At 52.9% G+C, this 20,240-nt stretch overlaps 2 protein-coding genes, 1 long non-coding RNA gene and 1 pseudogene across 8 annotated transcripts; 1 reads left to right on the top strand and 3 right to left on the bottom strand.

Annotated features, from left to right (window-relative positions):
- Positions 1-32: 32 nt before the first annotated feature.
- LOC119037815 (patr class I histocompatibility antigen, A-126 alpha chain-like) lies at positions 33-2,887 on the bottom strand (annotated as a pseudogene).
- LOC128628393 (uncharacterized) lies at positions 2,009-10,780 on the top strand. The gene is made up of 3 exons (XR_008392780.1): positions 2,009-2,091; positions 2,368-2,473; positions 10,587-10,780. It is a non-coding gene; the product is annotated as an uncharacterized LOC128628393 (long non-coding RNA).
- Positions 4,673-10,098, bottom strand: LOC119037812 (patr class I histocompatibility antigen, B-1 alpha chain-like). 4 transcript variants are annotated; one of them, XM_053672014.1, is made up of 7 exons: positions 9,982-10,098; positions 9,497-9,781; positions 8,980-9,246; positions 8,144-8,419; positions 7,920-8,042; positions 7,297-7,487; positions 4,673-7,147 (listed from the first exon to the last, which is right to left on the bottom strand). In XM_053672014.1, exons 1-7 carry the CDS (start codon positions 10,043-10,045, stop codon positions 7,133-7,135), a joined length of 1,221 nt encoding a protein of 406 aa, XP_053527989.1. In that variant the 5' UTR covers positions 10,046-10,098; the 3' UTR covers positions 4,673-7,132. The 4 variants fall into 4 exon arrangements, with proteins under 4 accessions (XP_053527989.1, XP_053527987.1, XP_053527988.1 ...); XM_053672012.1 differs by having other exon boundaries at positions 4,673-7,344; positions 7,455-7,487; positions 8,980-9,258; positions 9,982-10,094; XM_053672013.1 differs by having other exon boundaries at positions 4,673-7,344; positions 7,455-7,487; positions 9,982-10,093.
- Positions 7,055-19,527, bottom strand: LOC119059917 (patr class I histocompatibility antigen, A-126 alpha chain-like). Of its 3 annotated transcripts, none has more exons than XM_053672016.1 (8): positions 19,421-19,527; positions 18,937-19,221; positions 18,420-18,698; positions 17,588-17,863; positions 17,386-17,490; positions 16,921-16,953; positions 16,762-16,809; positions 16,512-16,612 (listed from the first exon to the last, which is right to left on the bottom strand). In XM_053672016.1, the coding sequence occupies exons 1-8, from the start codon at positions 19,482-19,484 to the stop codon at positions 16,533-16,535; spliced, it is 1,170 nt and encodes a 389-aa protein (XP_053527991.1). In that variant the 5' UTR covers positions 19,485-19,527; the 3' UTR covers positions 16,512-16,532. The 3 variants fall into 3 exon arrangements, 2 of the variants coding, with proteins under 2 accessions (XP_053527991.1, XP_053527992.1); XM_053672017.1 differs by having other exon boundaries at positions 16,513-16,612; positions 18,420-18,686; XR_008392772.1 differs by lacking the exons at positions 16,512-16,612; positions 16,762-16,809 and adding an exon at positions 7,055-7,147 and having other exon boundaries at positions 16,921-17,490; positions 18,420-18,686.
- Positions 19,528-20,240: the final 713 nt, after the last annotated feature.

The raw sequence follows: 20,240 nt of genomic DNA, 5'->3' as shown, positions 1-20,240 counted from the left end.
GAAAGCAGCTCTGTCACTCTGGAGAGAAAGTTGTCATGAACAAACTCAAGTCAGTCTCAGAAGTGTCACATTCTCCCACAGCCCACCTCATGCTCAGAATGTCCCAGCTGAGAATCCCCAAAACACGGCTATACCCCTAGGTCCCAACCTCCCCCCATCACTTCCTGCCCTCAGGGTCTCACCACTAGAATCTGTGAGAGACACTTCAGAGTCCTGGGCACTGTCACTGCCTGGGGAAGACACACAGCAGAGTTACAGGGTGAGGGGGAGCCCCCCTCACAGACTCCAGCCCACACTCTCCCAAGGGCCCCAGACGTCACCTCCCCAACACCCAGACTTACAGGCAGCCTGAGAGTAGCTCCTCCTGCCTCTGCCTGTGGGAAGAAAATGTTCTGTGAGAAGTCAGGGGGGAGGCTGGGTCCTGTGACCCTAAAGGAGCCCCACACTCCTGAAGCACAGGGAAGGTTCCAGAACTGTGACTGAACACCCAGGGTAGGAGCAGAAAATATGGGGAATATGCCAGGACTGGACCAATTACTTGTCTAGATGTCTGTCTTCAAAAAAGACAACCCCCATTGAACTGGGATGTCTGTGAATCAATCCCCATGATTAGAATCATCAGGTGATAAATGTGTCCCTCACTTTCCCATGGGCCTCACTAAAGAGTCAGTGTTAGGAAACAGGCCCCAGATGGACAAGCACCTGTGTGGGGACACCATGACCATTAACCAGGCAGAGCACACTTCCACCTGGGCTTGACCCTCAGGGGGACAGGGAACTCAGTCCCACCCCTTGCCCACCTGAGCACTTCCTCCTCCACATCACAGCTCCAGCAGCCACAGCTCCAATGAGACCCAGGGCAGCAGTAATGCCCACTATGGTCATGGTGGTCTGAGGAGGGGGGTCTGCAAGGGGAAGGTGAGAGGTCAACCTGAGGCCTGAGTCCTGACCCTGCTCAGGGACACCCTGAAGAGAGAGAGGCTCTGTGTCCATGCACCCTCCTCACCCCATCTCAGGGTCAGGGGCTCAGGCAGCCCCTGGTGCTGCACATGGCATGTGTATCTCTGCTCCTCTCCAGGGGGCACGGCCACAGCTGCCCACTTCTGGAAGGTCCCATCCCCCGCAGGCCTGGTGTCCACCAGCTCCATGTCCTGGGTCAGGTCCTCCCCTTCACGCTGCCAGGTCAGGGTGATGTCCGAAGGGTAGAAGCCCAGGGCCCAGCACTTCAGGGTGACCTCATGGTCAGAGATGGGGTGGTGGGTCACATGTGTCTTTGGAGGGTCTGAAGGGAGGGTGGGAAAATTCATGGACTCTGCATGGTCATGGGACACTCCAGCATGGCACCACCCAGACAGCAGCCTGGACAGGGCCTTATTTCCTGGAAAGTTCCGGAATCAGGGAGAGAACCTAGAGTTGGAGTGTCCAGGTCTCTAAGTTGAGAATGAGACAGACAGGTGGAGGCAGAATGAGTCACAAAAGCTGGAGTCCAGCTTCCAGAGAGAGTCTCAGCCCCAGAACCAGGGGGAGTTCCTGGTGTACCAGGTGCTGCAGGGTGTAAAACTCATTTTCGTGAGGGTCACATCAGCCTCCCAGTTGCTTTCAAAGGGCTAAATGTAATTTCAACCCCTTAACAGTTAAGAAGTAGTTACATTTATACGATTCTAAAATAAGGAAACCTGGGGGGCTCTTCCCTCTTGAGAGCAGGAGGAGGATTCTGATACTGTTCTATTTTCCTCCTCTCCTTGTAGGAAAATTTCCCCTGCCGACGGATCCCCTCCTCGGGGAGGCCGCGCCCCGAACCTGCTCGGAGCAGCGTGTCCTTCCCCTTCTCCAGGAGGCGGTGGAGGCGGCGCACGCAGGTGTCCTGCAGGAAGAATCTCCTGACGTCCGCGTCAGGGAGCAGCACCAACTCGCGCCAGGTGATCTGGGGCGCCGTGGCCGTGGTGGTCCAGGAGCGCAGGTCCTTGTCCAGGGAGAGGAATTCGGTGCCGTCGTAGGCGAACTGACTGAACCCGTGGAGGAAGCGCCCGTCCGACCCCACGTCGCAGCCGGTCATTTCCTGGAGGGTGTGAGACCCTGACCCCGCCCAAGGTCAGCACCACCCACTTGGCCCCGCCCGGGCCCACCTCGCAGCAGCATCAGGGGAATGCTAGGACCCTGCGACTCCGGGCGACTCTGGCTCCTCTGTGGGGATGGATTCATCCCCGAGCCCCGGGCGCGCGTGGCTTACCGTCCTCGCTCTGGTTGTAGTAGACGTGCAGCTTGTTCAGGGTCACTCTGCTCATCTGTTCCTTGTGCCTTATTTCCCGTGTCTGTTCCTCCCAAAACCCTGCGCCCTCCTGCTGCACCCACGGCGCCTCCATCCAGGGCACCCGCGGCTCCAGCCTGGCCCTGGCGGCGTCACTGTGGAACCGCAGGATCTCCCTGTCGTCCACGTAGATGACGACGGTGTAGCGGTTCTTCTCGCCGAGGGGTACGTACATGGCGGTGCTGCAATATCCCAGGGTGTGGGGGCCTGGGGGCGGGGGGGGGATGCATGGTCCTGGGTTTGCTGTGGGGCCGGTGGGAGCTGGGCGCCTGGGACACTGAAAGGTGGCGGGTGCTGGAGAGGACTTAGCGGGGAAATGGGGGGCGTGGCTAAAGCAGGAGTGGGGGAGGTCTGGGGTCTGGGCCGGCGGTGCTGCTGGAGCACAGTCCCCGGGTCTGCGCCTCCGCCGGCCCCCTGGCTCCTGCTCTGCAGAGGCCTTTCCCTCCCTACCCCGCACTCACCCGTCCAGTTCTGGGTCAGGGTCAGGGTCAGGGTCCCGGACAGCAGGAGGAGCAGGGCTCGGGGCCCCATGACCGAGATCAACCAAGCCGTCTGGGTGGAGGAGTCGGGGGTCACCGGACTCACAGAGAAGCGGTTGGGCTTGTTTGCACCGCACGTCCAATGGGAGTGAGGTACATCAGGGAGGGTCCTGGCCTGGCTCTGTCCTGAGTGTTTGGTAAACATGGAGAACTCCTGCTTTCTGTGAGTGAGCTCCTGTAGCCAGGTTTCCAAAACAGAACAGAGACGTTAAGGGCGTTCCTTTAACTATTTTTTTCCTCATTCCGTTGACTCTTTACTGTCCCCTCATCCCATTCAACACATCTCTGTCCGTCCATTTGGCTTAGGAAGTGTCATGCTCTCTGTACCCCGATATCACTTTAATTCAGTGTGACCATCTTAATCCTGCAACTGTTACCCCCTTTACACCATGAGGACAGTTGTGTTGTGCTGGTTCCTAGGAGTCATTTACAGGAAACTCCTATGATACTGCTGCTTTAATTTGGTTACAGAGGGATCTTATCTGAGAGATGACCAGGGTCGTTAGTGAGTGGAATATGCAGTACCTTCCATGGTGGAAGCTTCCGTAACTGGAATCTCTCATCGACTGGAAGTGAAATCTGTCCACCAAGCTGAACTCACTGTTCTAACTCGGGCTTGTCACCTGGACAAAGATCCAGTAGTCAATGTTCACCTGGAGAGTCCCGTGCGCCTGGTGCTGCTCTGACTGTGGGATGATGGGTACGTGGACAGGCCTCCGCACTTCCTTAGGGCAGCCCACAAACAAATGCAAAAGTGGTTGCAGGATTATTAGATGACACAAAGGACCCCAAAGAATGGGCCATTATCAGAATTCCAGGGCATTCTAACGCTGCCACCGTGGAAGGGAAAGGAAGTCACTTTGCTGACACTGAAGCTAGGGAGGTGCCATTGAACTGACACATTATCCAGACCCAAGAATGTTCTATTAAATCAGTGGAAGTTTTTAACTGACAGCTATGGAGGGAGAAAAGAGGCTCAGCAGCCACAGTCTTATGGCTGCATGTCTGTGAAACAGGAGGAATGTCATCGGGTCCCCATTTTAAAAACTGTTGTCATTCCTGTTGGCAGAGGCACCATCCTCTATACCCCCAGGCAGGTCTGTCTGTAGATACCCCAGCTCATTGCGTCCTGGACACTCGTGGGAGGCCCTATGGACTAGCCAACCTCTAGGTCATTTGGGGGTTACCACGGCCCATTGAACAGTGGATGGAAAGTCAAATGTCTGGGTCCATTCAGTGCACCCCAGCTGCTCCCTGGCCCTGGCTGCCCAATGGCGACAACATCCCTGGTGGACCCACCCCCACCCGCCCTCTAAAGGAAATAGAAGGGGGGACTTGGAGGGTTAGGGGCTGGCCTTGGTGTTCTGGGACAAGCTGAACTTGCAGTCAGTGAAGAAGGTCATGCATTAGAAAAGACCCTTTACCTAAAGTGGGTCCTGCAGAGGGACTGACTGCTGTTTCAGAAGCAGGAACAGGGTGGGAAGCGGCACAGAAGGACAGTGAGGCCTGAGCTCCGTGGACGAACAGACTCGACAGACTGTGGAAACCCAGGCCCAGGCCCAGCAGTGGGACCTGCCTGCACCCGAACTCCACAGGCCTGTTGTCCCTGCTGATGAAGACGTGGTCCGAAGTAGCCACGAAACCCTGGTCACTGGGGTGGGAGCAGGAGCCCAGGCCAGACAGTTACGGGGTTCCCAAAATACTGGAATTTCTCCTGAAAATGACTGTCAGAATGTTGGATATCCTAGTAATGACTTTTTTTTCTAACTTAATTTAAAAAACTATTTAAGAAACATTTTAAGGTTATATATATTTTTATTTATTCTTAAAGAAAGGGGAAGGGAGGGAGAAAGAGAGAGAGAAAAACATCAGTGTGTGGTTGCCTCTCACATGCCCCCTACCTGGGACCTGGCCCCCAACCCAGGCATGTGCCCTGACTGGGAATCGAACCAGCGACCCTTTGGTTTGCAAGCCAGCACTCCATCCATTGAACCACACCAGCCAGGGCTAAATTAAAATAACTTTGTTTATCTTTCATTAATTTTTTCCACCAGCGTATATTTCCTGAATACAATTTCCCATCTCCAAACCCCAACCTCACCCCTCGAAATTTTCACACTGTTGTCTGTGTCCATGACTTGAATTGCTTTAATTTTAATTGTAGTTGACATAAAATATCATATTATTTTCAGGTGTAAAACCCCATGATTAGACATTTATATAGCTCATTAAGTACTGTTCCTGATAAACTTGGTAGACATCTGACAGCATACCTACTCACTGCCGCAGCCCGCAGCCAGCTGCAGCAAGGGTGGTCGTGAGGCTGAGCGAGGGACTGAATAAAGGAGAGGACCAAATGCTCTGCTGGCATAAGGCAAGTTTATTGCACAGTCTTCTGGCTTATATACAATCTTGAGTACAAAGGAGAACAAAGGAGAAGCCTTCTGGCACGTAGCTCACTTCCTTGACCTACAAAGTTTATCTCTTCCCTTAGAGTCCAGACGTTCCCAAGCTAACATACTTTCTGGGTACATGATGCACAGGCCAAAGATACCAGTTGATGGGTAAGGAGAGGCGGCTAATTTCTCAAGGGGTCAGAGAACTGTTACAACCCAAGATAGCCCCGAGGCCGGATACCAGGCCCAGTCACCACACCCGCAGTGCTAGACCCTATCCTTGACCCCTCACAGGCCTCTTGGGCTCCAACAACTGACAACAATAATAATTCCTACTTTCCCCTGTTGTACACTACACCCTACTCATAAGTGTGCAGCGCTGACACAGGACAACCACCATATTGTCACTGACTTGGGTGGACGTTATGAGACAGACTAAGGAGGGTGAGTGTAGAAGTGGTGAAGGGCACAGCAGGACAATCTCAGAACATCTCTTCATAAGTAATTAGTGAAAGACAAACACCAAATGGTGACTGTATCACAGGGAAACATGGCCTACACCAACCTGGGTGAGTCACCAGGATAAATGTCCCCACTGTCAGGAAAGGGAGGTGCAGTGTCCAGTCCTTGTTCTTTCCTCTTCCGCAGTCCTGGCTCCCTTTGGTGGCCTCATCCATGTTCATGATTTTAAATGTCATTCCCGTAGCATCACCACTGAGTCTATGACTCCAGCCCAGACATTTCTCCTCAAGGTCCCCACACTCATCTGTCCAACCTGACTCCTCACTGGTGTTTCTAACGCTCATCTCACCTTGACCTTCTCTTCAGCTGAGCCCTTGAAATGCCCATCCCTCCCCTACACATACTCCTGCCAGCATCTTCCCCATCTCTGCTGATATAACCCCATCTTTCTGTTGGCACAGCACAAATGTGGGGTGCTCTCCTGGACTCATTCCCACAACCCAGATTGAATCACTAGGAAATGCTGTGAAATCCATCTTCCAAATGCATTCAGTGTCCAGTTCCTTCCCACTGTTTCCACCACTCACAGCCCCATCAGAATACCCAGCACCTGCAGCCTGGAACCCTGGGAGCTTCCCCACACCTTTCCCTCCTGCCTGGCTGGTCCCTTGTCTCCTGAGTCTGTTCTCAGCTCAGGAGCCAGACTGACCCTGTGGCCCGAGGGCTGTCTCTTGGGGAGGAACTCTCAGAGGAAGCCACTAAGGGCATGGGTTCCTTGGCCATGACCTTCCAGTGCTCAAACTCAGCTTCCACAGAATGAGAGCAGTGTCTGCAGTGGATTAAGGACAGTGGATGCAGGGACAGTTTCTGCTTTAAGCAGGTGTTCTCACCTTCTGATTGGTCAGCTCTCTGACTCCACAGGGACAATCCTGAGGTCTACAAGAGGGGGCCCTGGAAGCTTGGGGAGACTACTAGGCAGCAAAGCGTCACTAGATGAGAATCTGGGGACTGAACCAGCCACAAGCAGAGGCTCTAAAAGGTCACATTTGGATGTGTGGGAAGAAACTCTTAATTGCATGCAGAGCACAGGTGGTCACAGGGAACATAACTGTGGAGCCCTGAGGTCCCCTTGTCATGTGACACAGAGTCTCTCCCACCTGGGTTGTTTCCAAACCCGATGGTAAGTTTATGAATTTAAAGTAACTTAAGTGGGTTAATAAATGGGGTGAAGGTGTATATTGAATAACACCTACCAGAAACCATACACCTTGGAGATTTTAATGTCCATCACTTATGTTTACATATATTAAATTTATATATGAATATATATATTAAATTAATATACATACAGCAGTCAGGAATTCATAATCTCAGAGAGGAGGCTACACTGACAATTTCAGCACCAAGTCCTGGACAAAGCAGCTCTGTCACTCTGGAAGAAACTTATTGTGAACAAATTCAGGTCAGTCTCAGAAGTGTCACATTCTCCCACAGCCCATAACATACTCACAATGTCCCACCTGAGAATCCCCAAAACCCAGTTGTGCCCCTCCGTCATAATGCCCCCCACTTCCTGCCCTCAGGGTCACACCCTTAGGAGCTGTGAGAGACACATCAGAGCCCTGGGCACTGTCACTGCCTGAGGAAGACACACAGCAGAGTTACAGGGTGAGGGGGAGCCCCCCTCACAGACTCCAGCCCACACTCTCCCAAGGGTCCCAGACGTCACCTCCCAACACCCAGACTTACAGTCAGCCTGAGAGTGGATTGTCCTGTCTATACCTGTGGGAAGAAAAGGTTCTGTGAGAAGTCAGGGGGGAGGCTGGGTCCCGTGACCCTAGAGGAGCCCCACACTCCTGAAGCACAGAGACGTTTCCAGAACTGGGACTGAACACCCAGGGTGGGATCAGGAAACACAGGGAAAGTACGTGTTCCAGGACTGGACCAACTGCCTGTGTGGACGTCCATCCTTAGCAGGGACCTCTCCTTCTGACCTGTGATACATGGGAATCAGTCCCCATTGCTAGAACCATCAGGTGATAAATGTGTCCTCCACGTTCCCACGGGCCTCACTAAAGAGTCAGTGTTAGGAAATAGGCCCCAGATGGACAAGCACCCGTGTGGGGACACAAGGCCCATGAAGGAGGAACACCACACTTCCACCTGGACTTGACCCCCAGGGGCACAGGGAACTCAGCCCCACCCCTTGCCCACCTGAGCACTTCCTCCTCCACATCACAGCTCCAGCAGCCACAGCACGAAGGAGGCCCAGGGCAGCAGCCATGCCCACAATGCCCACGATGCCCATGATGGTGATGGTGGTCTGAGGAGGGAGGTCTGTGAGGGGAAGGTAAGAGACCAACCTCAGGCCTGAGTCCTGACCCTGCTCAGGGACACCCTGAGGAGAGAGAGGCTCTGTGCCCACGCCCTCTCCTCACCCCATCTCAGGGTCAGGGGTTCAGGCAGCCCCTGGTGCTGCACATGGCATGTGTATCTCTGCTCCTCTCCAGGGGGCACGACCACAGCTGCCCACTTCTGGAAGGTTCCATCTCCCGCAGGCCTGGTCTCCACCAGCTCCATGTCCTGGGTCAGGTCCTCCCCTTCACGCTGCCAGGTCAGGGTGATGTCAGCAGGGTAGAAGCCCAGGGCCCAGCACTTCAGGGTGACCTCCTGGTCAGAGATGGGGTGATGGGTCATGTGTGTCTTTGGAGGGACTGAGGGGAGGATGAGAAAATTCAGCAACTCAGCATGGTCATGGGACACTCCAGCAGTGCTCATGTGACCACCCTGAGAGTGGACAGGACAGCGGGGCTGGGGGAAGGGAGTGCAACACCCAGTCACCAGCCTGGACAGATGCACCTGAGATAACCTATGTCCTGGAAAGTTCTAGAATCAGGGTGAAAACCTAGGGTAGGAGTGTCCAGGTGTCTAAGGGGAGACACAGACTCAGGTGGAGGCTGATGACTCAGAAAAGTGGGAGTCAGGCCTCCAGAAAGGGTCTCAGCCCCAGAACCAGGGAGAGAGAGGGTCCTGGTTCCCCAGGTGCTGCAGGGTGTGAGGGAGCCACTGTGAGGTGTTTTTGGAGAGGCTGGGTCCCTTACTGTCATTTAGAGGAAGCTGGGCCCACGGGTGAGTCACAGAATAGAGACATCTGGGGACTCTTCCCTCTCCCATGTAGGAGGGACATTCTGACGCTGCCCCATTTCCCTCCTCTCCTTGTTGGAACCGCCCCAGCCCACAGATCCCCTCCTTGGCGAGGCCCGCGCCCTGGTACCTGCTCTTTGCAGCGCGTCCTTCCCCTTCTCCAGGAGCAGCTGGAGTCGGTGCACACACGTGTCCTCCAGGAAGAACCTCCGAACGTCCGCGTCAGGGACCCGCACAATGTCGCTCCGGCTGACCCCCGAGGCTGCGGTCCAGGATCGTAGGTCCGGGTTCAGGGCGAGGAAGTCGGCGCCGTCGTAGGCGAACTGACTGAACCCGCGGAGGAAGCGTCCGTCTGGTCCCAGGACGCAGCCGGTCATTTCCTGCCAAGTGGGCGACCCTGACCCCCGTCCTGAAGTCACAACAGGCCACTTAACCAGGCAGGTAGGACAGTCCCGCCCGCCCCACCGCCCTGCTGGCTAACCCTAAACTGAAATGAATCCAAGTAAAAATACTCGCGGGCTGTTCCGTGGTTGGGACACCAGCGGGTCCCACAGTTTCGGGGTGACGCTCGGACCCGCGAACTCGGGGCAAGCCCGGCCCGCCCGTGGGGTTGGGGGTGGTGCCCGGACCCGGCGCGCGGGGCTCACCGTGCGCGCTCTGGTTGTAGTGGGCGCGCAGCTTGTTCAGGTTCGCTCTGCTCCGCTGTTCGTTGTGCTTGATTTCCCGCGTCTGCTCCTCCCAAAACCCTGCGCCCTCCTGCTCCGCCCACGGCCGCTTGATCCACGCCACCCGGGGCTCCAGCCTGGCACTCGCGGGGTCGCTGTGGAACCGCAGGATCTCCATGTGGTCCACGTAGCCGGCCACGGTGTACCGGTACTCTCCAGGGCCCGGTCCGTACACGGTGGTGTGCAAGTAGCTCAGGCTGTGCGGGTCTGGGCGCCGGCCGACAGGGGCAGGGGTCCGGGAGGACGGAATAGGGGGCAGTAGTTGAGCGCAGCGGGCAGGAGAAAGGGGAGGCCAGGGGCCGAGGTGGGCGCAGGGCGTCTGGGGTCTGGGCCAGGGGTCCTGCGCCCCTGCAGAGTCCCCACACCCCTGCCCCGCAGAGGCCGTTCACTCCCGACCCCGCACTCACCAGCCCTGGTCTCGGTCAGGGCCAGGGCCCCCGAGAGCAACAGGAGCAGGGCTCGGGGGCCCATGACCCATATCTTCTGGGTCTGGAAGACTGACAAGTTGTTACTGGTGAGAATAGTGTGCCTGCACGGACGCTGATTGGCTGCTTTCAAGTTTGGGTACCCAATGGGAGTGAGAACTGAGGAGTCGTTATGAGTATGCAGGCTGGGGACCCCAAACTCTGCCCTGAGCCCGCCTCCTACAGTCTATCAAGTGTTAGGTGACGTAAGATATGCTATAGCTTCGCAACATGAACAGGAAAAAGAGGTAGTTCGGGGCGCTCGTCTAACTGTGTTCCTCATTCCGCTGACTCTTCACTGACCTCTCAGCCCACTCAACACGTCTCTGTCCGTCCATGGGCTTCATGGGCTTCTTAGGAAGTGTCCTGCTCCTAATAATACTTGCACCTAATAATACTTTAACTCCGTGTGACCACCTTAACCCTGCAACTCCTACCCCCTTTAACAGCATGAAGACAGTTGTGTTGTGCTGACTGACCACCTACTGGTTCCCAGGAATGATTGACAGGAAACTTGGATAGGTGCTGCTGCTTTAATTTGGTTACAGAGGGATCTTATCTGAGAGATGACCAGGGACATCACTGAGGGGGACATGTAGCTTTCGTGGTGGACAGAATTGAGAGTTCTCATCGACTAGAAGTAAAATCTGCCCCGCTGGCACTGAATTGACTGCTCTAAGTTGGGCTTGTCCCCTGGATGAAGATCTAAGCCAACAACTAGAACTCGAACAGAACCAGAGAATTGTACATCACATAGAAGGTTTTGGTGGGGAAAGGGGAGGGGAGGAATAGGGGGAAAATGTACAGGGAAGAAGGAGCATAATTGATAGGCATTAAATAGATGGGGGAGAGGTTAAGAATGGTACAGGACACAGAGAATTCAAAGAACTTACATGTACAACCCATGGGAAACTAATCCCAACTTTTGCCCCTAAGAGAGTGGCAACTTTTGGTGCCACTCCCTTAAAGAAACATCTCCTTTCCTTTTTTTCTTCTTTGTTTTCATTACCCCATGACATTTCATTGTTCTTGCTTTGAGAGAGAGGAAGGGAGAGAGCAGAACACTGATGTGAGAGCAAAACGTGGATAGGTTGCTTCGCCCTGGGTGCCCAGGCCGGGGATTGTACACTGAACCTATAGATGCGCCCTGACCAGGGGTCAAACCCACAACATTTGGTACATGGGACGATGCTCCAACCAACTCAACCGGAGGCTGCCATATATTCTTTGGTGAGGCATTTTTCTAGAATATTGATCACTTTTTATTGAGTTGTTTTCTTATGGTGGAGTTTGAGGATTCTCATGCATAGTATAAAACGAGTGATTAGCAAACATTTTCTCCCAGTCTGTGAGCTGAGCTATTTTCACAGACATAACGCCAACACCAGTGCACAGGTGGATTTTCCCGAGAGGAGGACTCAGAAGCGACTCACTGTGACCGCTTCTTTTAGATGACTTTGGTGACTGAAGAAGCAGGGGGACAATGTGACTCATTTAATTTTGCATATTCTTGAGAGTTTTTTAAATTCTCTTGTATGTGCATGAATAATGTTTTCAAAGAACAAGTTACATTAAAACCCTTACACTTATGAAACCCCTGACAGGTCATCCTCACATCACAATTTAAGATTCGGGTTCTGACCCTGTTCTCTGGGACCAACCATCTGCCTTAGAAATGCCATTCCTGTCAAGAGGGGGTTAGAGGGTGTGGGCAAATCCTCTGACTGAAAAAGGCTAAAAATGCCATGTGTAATAAAAAAGTCACTTCTTAAAAGCAACAGAGTGTTGACATACAAATGACCACACCCCAGAAGAAGGGAGAGACCCTGCTTGGCCTCCACAGAGGGCAGCGCCCTAAGTGAGCAGTGGGGGAGTGTGTGCAAGTTCATTGCCCAGAGCCCAGACGTGGAGCCCAGCACTGTCAGCCCTGGGCTGAGCCCTTGACTTTCCTCCCCATCTGCCTTCCCTTTTATACGTGTCAACAAAGCCCAGTATAATGCTAATAAGTGTTTTCAGCAAACTAAGTTAAGATCACTGACCCCGGTCTCTCTCTCTCTTAGTCTCTTAAGATCACTGACCCCGTCTCTCTCTCTCTTAGTCTCTCCCACTCTCAGATCAATAACCACATCCTCAGGGTGAGGTTGAAAACAAAAACCACTGCAATGGAACAGTTTGCTCTGTCGAGCTCAGTGACCTCCTGCACTTGCTGTTTAGCTGGTCTCCTTCACAGTTTCATTTTCTGCTGTGTGGATTTAATCTCATGTGTTTTGTACAACAATGTGCTGTGCAGACTTGCAGCCCAGGAGCACAGGCTGAGCCCTGCTGTCTGGGTGAGCAGTAGCGAGACCGTCCACGTGTGAGAGCCTCTGTGCTGTTCCCACAGCCACAACATTACACTCCCACGTGTGTCTCAGGGTGGATCACCACTGTTAGGCGGTGAATGAGTGATGTAAGGGCATCAAATAAACATGCCGGACACCTTCCACTTACACGAGGTTGTGTGTCAGTTATATTTTAATTTAAAAATAAAGTTCATAGTGATATTATGTACAACATTGTCACTCAGTGAAGGACCACTAAACACTGTAATAAAAAATATTATAAACAGTGACATCCACAGATTAGATTGTCAAGAGTCACTTCCAACAGTCCGTGACCCCAGGAGCTCTACGATCCCTGAGTATCCACAGTGAGGGGTGAAGAGCAAGAGAACAGGAAGCCAACCAGGGGAGGTCTGCACCCACCAGAGATGAGGTCACACCCACTCGAAGATGTAAAAAGTGAGAATGAAATTGAGTAGGTAGGAGGTGACACAGGTGTCCACCAGCATGAGGATGGTGTGGGTGGCTCTGGTCACTGGAGGGCATTGGTGGCTGCTGCAGGGTGTGAATGTGCTGCAGCCTCTGGTGGTGTCTGTGCAGGTGAAGCACCATGGAGACTCTGGGGACAGACTGCAAGGACAATGAACCTGACACAGGACGTGACCACAAGATGGCAGCCTCAGGCAGGTCTGATGACCGCAGACAGAGATGGCAATGACTGAGACGCCCTCAGGCACATTGGGCAGGAGACAGAGAAAGTGTCCCTTGTTCCTTGGGTGCAGCTGACTTAGAGTCTCATCGTCACAGGGGTGCAGAGACATCTGTGCTGGCAGTTCCTGTCACAGTGTTTCCGGCTAGACCTTTTCCTTCAGCTCCTTCTCTTGTCAGAGCTTGTCCCCAAGTCCCTCACGCTGTCATCCTGTGTCAGCCTGTGACCCAGGCTGGTCTTCCTGTGGGGTCTAGTCCCACGGTTCTCTCTGCTCACGGCCTCAGGTCTGTTCTGTGGCTTTTCTTGAAATAAAATGAGCTCCCAATATCCCACATAAAATCCTTTTATGCTTAAAGTAAAAATTTTTGGATTTCATTCTTTCCTACAAGAAATCAGTCAGAGAGTTAATTGCAGAGAGCGAGCATTTGGAGATTTTCGGTATGTGGAACTGAGAGCCACTTTCTAAATCTTCCTTTTGACTTTACTCCATGGTAGAGAAAACGGCATGTGCCTTCCAACCTCATATGACAAATAATGAACTACTTTTCCTTCCCAAGGGTGGGAAGGACATTGAAATGTGGCTTCAAGGCCTTTCCCCAACCCGGGTTCTACTGCATTACAGAACTGTGTGCATCCAAATCTACTGGGGACCAGGATGGCTTGTGGGCTCGTCACAAAATACTCAGCTTTCTCCTCAAAACTGCTCTCAGAATATTGGGCATGAAGTCCAAGTTATAACTTTTTAAACTTTGAATATTTTTTGCTTTTCAATTACAGTTGACATATAACATTATACCAGTTTCAGCAGGAAAGTGCAGTAATTACATATTTGCATAGTTTATTGAATAATCTCCCTGATGAATCTAGGACCCATCTGACACCATAAATATTCACAATGATGTTACTGACTGTCTTCCCTGTACTGTACTGTATATCCTAGTAAAAAATACTCAGGGCAGGTACAGAACAAACATCATATTTTCGCTGACTTGGGTGGAAGTTAATAGAGAAACCAAGGAGGGTGAGTGTACAAGTGGTGAAGGGCACAGCAGGACAATCTCAGAACACTTCCCTGTAAATTACTGATGAATGACAAACTGCCGCCGTCCAGCCGCAGCGGGTCAGGGGTCCCACAGATGAGGGCAAGGCGCCGGCGCTGGGTAACAGACGACAACACGCCTCAAAGGACAGTGAAGCTCTGTTCTGTTTATTGAAAGTACAAGCAGGTTTTTATAATTTTCATTTCAGGTAGTGATTAATATTTGCAGTATAACATGATCATTTAAGCAGAAAAAATCAATACAAAGGCAATCAGTAAAAGTACAAAAGTTCCCATAGATTTAGTTAAAAATTATTTTAACTAGGAGAGCCATTAATCAGACAGTCAAAAATATCTTATTGTATATTAAAGTTTCTCAGAATTTGGTATAGGGCATAAGGATACGCTAGACTGAGTAGAGAAAATAGGTGATTTATTATGAGGCCCTCGTGATGTCTAACTTAGCTATCTACCTTTTTTTTGCTTAAAATGTTTTTTCAGTGTACCATAAATTCTGACTCCCTAGTGACTATTCAGTTTGTAATAACTAACTAGCTTTTCTTATTACTTTGCCTGTCTAGTTGATATATATTCCTATTCAAGGTAAAGGAGGGGCTGTTCCTATGTAGCAGGGGGCTTTCAAGGGTACTTCTTTTAAGTTTCTCTAGGAGTTCTTTTTATAAACATGTTTTGTACTTTAATTCCTTCCAAGAAAGTAGTGAGATCATCTCCTGATTTCCTAGAGTATTCTATCTTATCTTGGGTGTTTTTCTAATGATTGTTATTGATTAAGCTTGAATTCTCAGATTGTTCTGATTGTTTCCTTGTGCCTATATTCCCTGACGTTCTAGTATGATATTATTCTGTTTATTGAGCCGGGAAAGGTCCAGGCACACTATCTGAATCACTGCCAGGGTATTCATAATGATTAAAGCAAAAAGGTCATGATCTCTAAAGCAAGCACAATCACAATAGGTATTGCAAGGCCTTCCATGCCACATCCACCAGGTTGGAAACTGCTTCCTTGAAGTCTTACACCCCCTCTCAGGACCTTGTCACGGAGAGAGGGATCCAACAGTGGACGCGGCAGTGGACGTGGCAACAAACACCAAATGGTGACTGTATCACGAGGAGACCTAACTGTCACCAACCTGATGAGTCACCAGGATGAACGTCCCCACTGTTGGGACAGGTGAGTGTAGTGTCCGGTCCTTGTTCCTTCCTCTTCCTCAGTCCTGGCTCCCTTTGGTGGCCTCATCTATGTTCATGACTTTAAATGTCATTTTTGAAGCATCACCTCCACACCTATGTCTCCAGCCCAGACGTGTCTCCTCAAGGTCCCCACACTCATCTGTCCAACCTGACTCCTCACTGGTGTTTCTAACACTCATCTCACCTTGACCTTCTCTTCAGCTGAAAGCTTGAAATGCCCACCCCTCCCCCACACATACTCCTGCCAGCATCTTCCCCATCTCTGCTGATATAACCCCATCTTTCTGTTGGCACAGCACAAATGTGGGGTGCTCTCCTGGACTCATTCCCACAACCCAGATCGAATCACTAGGAAATGCTGTGAAATCCATCTTCCAAATGCATTCAGTGTCCAATTCCTTCCCACTGTTTCCACCACTCACAGCCCCATCAGAACACCCAGCACCTGCACCCTGGAACCCTGGGAGCTTCCCCACACCTTTCCCTCCTGCCTGGCTGGTCCCTTGTCTCCTGAGTCTGTTCTCAGCTCAGGAGCCAGACTGACCCTGTGGCCCGAGGGCTGTCTCTTGGGGAGGAACTCTCAGAGGAAGCCACTAAGGGCATGGGTTCCCTTGGCCATGACCTTCCAGTGCTCAAACTCAGCGTCCACAGAATGAGAGCAGTGTCTGCAGTGGATTAAGGACAGTGGATGCAGGGACAGTTTCTGCTTTAAGCAGGTGTTCTCACCTTCTGATTGGTCAGCTCTCTGACTCCACAGGGACAATCCTGAGGTCTACAAGAGGGGGCCCTGGAAGCTTGGGGAGACTACTAGGCAGCAAAGCGTCACTAGATGAGAATCTGGGGACTGAACCAGCCACAAGCAGAGGCTCTAAAAGGTCACATTTGGATGTGTGGGAAGAAACTCTTAATTGCATGCAGAGCACAGGTGGTCACAGGGAACATAACTGTGGAGCCCTGAGGTCCCCTTGTCATGTGACACAAAGTCTCTCCCACCTGGGTTGTTTCCAGACCCGATGGTAAGTTTATGAATTTAAAGTAACTTAAGTGGGTTAATAAATGGGGTGAAGGTGTATATTGAATAACACCTACCAGAAACCATACACCTTGGAGATTTTAATGTCCATCACTTATGTTTACATATATTAAATTATATATATATATATATTAAATTATATATATATATTAAATTAATATACATACAGCAGTCAGGAATTCATAATCTCAGAGAGGAGGCTACACTGACAATTTCAGCACCAAGTCCTGGAGAAAGCAGCTCTGTCACACTGGAAGAAATTTATTGTGAACAAATTCAGGTCAGTCTCAGAAGTGTCACATTCTCCCACAGCCCATAACATACTCACAATGTCCCACTCTGAGAATCCCCAAAACCCAGTTGTGCCCCTCGGTCATAATGCCCCCACTTCCTGCCCTCAGGGTCTCACCATCAGGAGCTGTGAGAGACACATCAGAGCCCTGGGCACTGTCACTGCCTGCAGAAGACACAACAGCAGAGTTACAGGGTGTGGGGGAGCCCCTCTCACAGACTCCAGCCCACACTCTCCCAAGGGTCCCAGATGTCACCTCCCAACACCCAGACTTACAGTCAGCCTGAGAGTAGATTGTCCTGTCTATACCTGTGGGAAGAACAGGTTCTGTGAGAAGTCAGGGGGGAGGCTGGGTCCCGTGACCCTAAAGGAGCCCCACACTCCTGAAGCACAGGGACGTTTCCAGAACTGGGACTGAACACCCAGGGTGGGATCAGGAAACACAGGGAAAGTACGTGTTCCAGGACTGGACCAACTGCCTGTGTGGACGTCCATCCTTAGCAAGGACCTCTCCTTCTGACCTGTGATACCTGGGAATCAGTCCCCATTGCTAGAATCATCAGGTGATAAATGTGTCCCTCACTTTCCCACAGGCCTCACTAAAGAGTCAGTGTTAGGAAATAGGCCCCAGATGGATAAGCACCCGTGTGGGAACACCATGACCATTAACCAGGCAGAGCACACTTCCACCTGGGCTTAACCCCCAGGGGGACAGGGAACTCAGCCCCACCCTTTGCCCACCTGAGCACTTCCTTCTCCACATCACAGCTCCAGCAGCCACAGCTCCAAGGAGACTCAGGGCAGCAGCAATGCCCACGATGGTGATGGTGGTCTGAGGAGGGGGGTCTGAGAGGGGAAGGTGAGAGGCCAACCTGAGGCCTGACTCCTGCCCCTGCTCAGGGACACCCTGAGGAAAGGCTCCATGCCCACACCCCCTCCTCACCCCATCTCAGGGTCAGGGGCTCAGGCAGCCCCTGGTGCTGCACATGGCACGTGTATCTCTGCTCCTCTCCAGGGGGCACGACCACAGCTGCCCACTTCTGGAAGGTCCCGTCCCCTGCAGGCCTGGTCTCCACAAGCTCCATGTCCTGGGTCAGGTCCTCCCCTTCATGCTGCCAGGTCAGGGTGATGTCCGCAGGGTAGAAGCCCAGGGCCCAGCACTTCAGGGTGACCTCCTGGTCAGAGATGGGGTGGTGGGTCACGTGTGTCTTTGGAGGGTCTGAGGGGAGAGTGAGAAAATTCAGGGACTTTGCATGGTGATGGGACACTGCAGCAGTGCTCATATGACCACCCTGAGAGTGGACAGGAAGCGGGGTTATGGGAAGGGGAGCACCACCCAGTCACCAGCCTGGGCATAGGCACCTGAGATAACCTATGTCCTGGAAAGTTCTAGAATCAGGGTGAAAACCTAGGGTAGGAGTGTCCAGGTGTCTAAGGGGAGACACAGACTCAGGTGGAGGCTGATGACTCAGAAAAGTGGGAGTCAGGCCTCCAGAAAGGGTCTCAGCCCCAGAACCAGGGAGAGAGAGGGTCCTGGTGCCCCAGGTGCTGCAGGGTGTGAGGGAGCCACTGTGAGGTGTTTTTGGAGAGGCTGGGTCCCTTACTGTCCTTTAGAGGAAGCTGGGCCCACGGGTGAGTCACAGAATAAGACCTGGGGGTCTCTTCCCTGTCCCGAGCAGGAGGGACATTCTGACACTGCCCCATTGCCCTCCTCTCCCTGTAGGAACCGCCCCAGCCCACAGATTCCCTCCTTGGTGAGGCCCGCGCCCTGGTACCTGCTCTTTGCAGCGTGTCCTTCCCCTTCTCCAGGAGCAGCTGGAGTCGGTGCACACACATGTCCTCCAGGAAGAACCTCTGAACCTCCGCGTCAGGGACCCGCACAATGTCGCTCCAGCTGACCCCGGAGGCTGCGGTCCAGGATCCTAGGCCCTGGTTCAGGGCGAGGAAGTCGGCGCCGTCGTAGGCGAACTGACTGAACCCGCGGAGGAAGCGTCCGTCTGGCCCCAGGACGCAGCCGGTCATTTCCTGCCAAGTGGGCGACCCTGACCCCCGTCCTGAAGTCAGAACAGGCCACTTAACCAGGCAGGTAGGACAGTCCCGCCCGCCCCACCGCCCTGCTGGCTAACCCTAAACTGAAATGAATCCAAGTAAAAATACTCGCGGGCTGTTCCGTGGTTGGGACACCAGCGGGTCCCACAGTTTCGGGGTGACGCTCGGACCCGCGAACTCGGGGCAAGCCCGGCCCGCCCGTGGGGTTGGGGGTGGTGCCCGGACCCGGCGCGCGGGGCTCACCGTGCGCGCTCTGGTTGTAGTGGGCGCGCAGCTTGTTCAGGTTCGCTCTGCTCCGCTGTTCGTTGTGCTTGATTTCCAGCGTCTGCTCCTGCCAAAACCCTGCGCCCTCCTGCTCCACCCACGGCCGCTTGATCCACGCCACCCGGGGCTCCAGCCTGGCACTCGCGGGGTCGCTGTGGAACCGCATGATCTCCGTGTCGTCCACGTAGCCGGCCACGGTGTACCGGTAGTCTCCACGGCCTGGTCGGTACACGGTGGTGTGCAAGTAGCTCAGGCTGTGCGGGTCTGGGCGCCGGCCGACAGGGGCAGGGGTGCGGGAGGACGGAATAGGGGGCAGTAGTTGAGCGCAGCGGGCAGGAGAAAGGGGAGGCCAGGGGCCGAGGCGGGCGCAGGGCGTCTGGGGTTGGGCCAGGGGTCCTGCGCCCCTGCAGAGTCCCCACGCCCCTGCCCCGCAGAGGCCGTTCCCTCCCGACCCCGCACTCACCAGCCCTGGTCTCGGTCAGGGCCAGGGCCCCCGAGAGCAACAGGAGCAGGGGTCGGGGGCCCATGACACATATCTTCTAGGTCTGGAAGACTGACAAGTTGTTACTGATGAGAATAGTGTATCTGAAAGCACGGATGCTGATTGGCTGCTTTCAAGTTTGAGTACCCAATGGGAGTGAGAACTGAGGAGTTGTCTGAGTATGCAGGCTGGGGACCCCAAACTCTGCCCTGAGCCCGCCTCCTACACTCTACCAAGTGTTAGGTGAGGTAACATCTGTTACCGCTTAGCCACATGAACAGGAAAAAGAGGTAGTTCGGGGCGCTCGTCTAACTGTGTTCCTCATTCTGCTGACTCTTCACTGACCTCTCAGCCCACTCAACACGTCTCTGTCCGTCCCTGGGCTTCTTAGGAAGTGTCCTCCTCCTAATAATACTTGCACCTAATAATACTTTAACTCGGTGTGACCACCTTAACCCTGCAACTCCTACCCCCTTTAACAGCATGAAGACAGTTGTGTTGTGCTGACTGACCACCTACTGGTTCCCAGGAATGATTGACAGGAAACTTGGATAGGTGCTGCTGCTTTAATTTGGTTACAGAGGGATCTTATCTGAGAGATGACCAGGGACATCACTGAGGGGGACATGTAACTTCCGTGGTGGACAGAATTGAGAGTTCTCATCGACTAGAAGTAAAATCTGCCCCGCTGGCACTGAATTGACTGCTCTAAGTTGGGCTTGTCCCCTGGATGAAGATCTAAGCCAACAACTAGAACAGGAACAGAACCAGAGAATTGTACATCACATAGAAGTTTTTGGTG

This window comes from Artibeus jamaicensis, unplaced genomic scaffold (assembly GCF_021234435.1).
Source record: "Artibeus jamaicensis isolate MK-2021 breed Jamaican fruit bat unplaced genomic scaffold, CSHL_Jam_final contig_723, whole genome shotgun sequence".
In the NCBI taxonomy this organism is placed as follows: Eukaryota; Metazoa; Chordata; class Mammalia; order Chiroptera; family Phyllostomidae; genus Artibeus; species Artibeus jamaicensis.
This window is presented reverse-complemented; position numbering and strand designations above follow the sequence as displayed.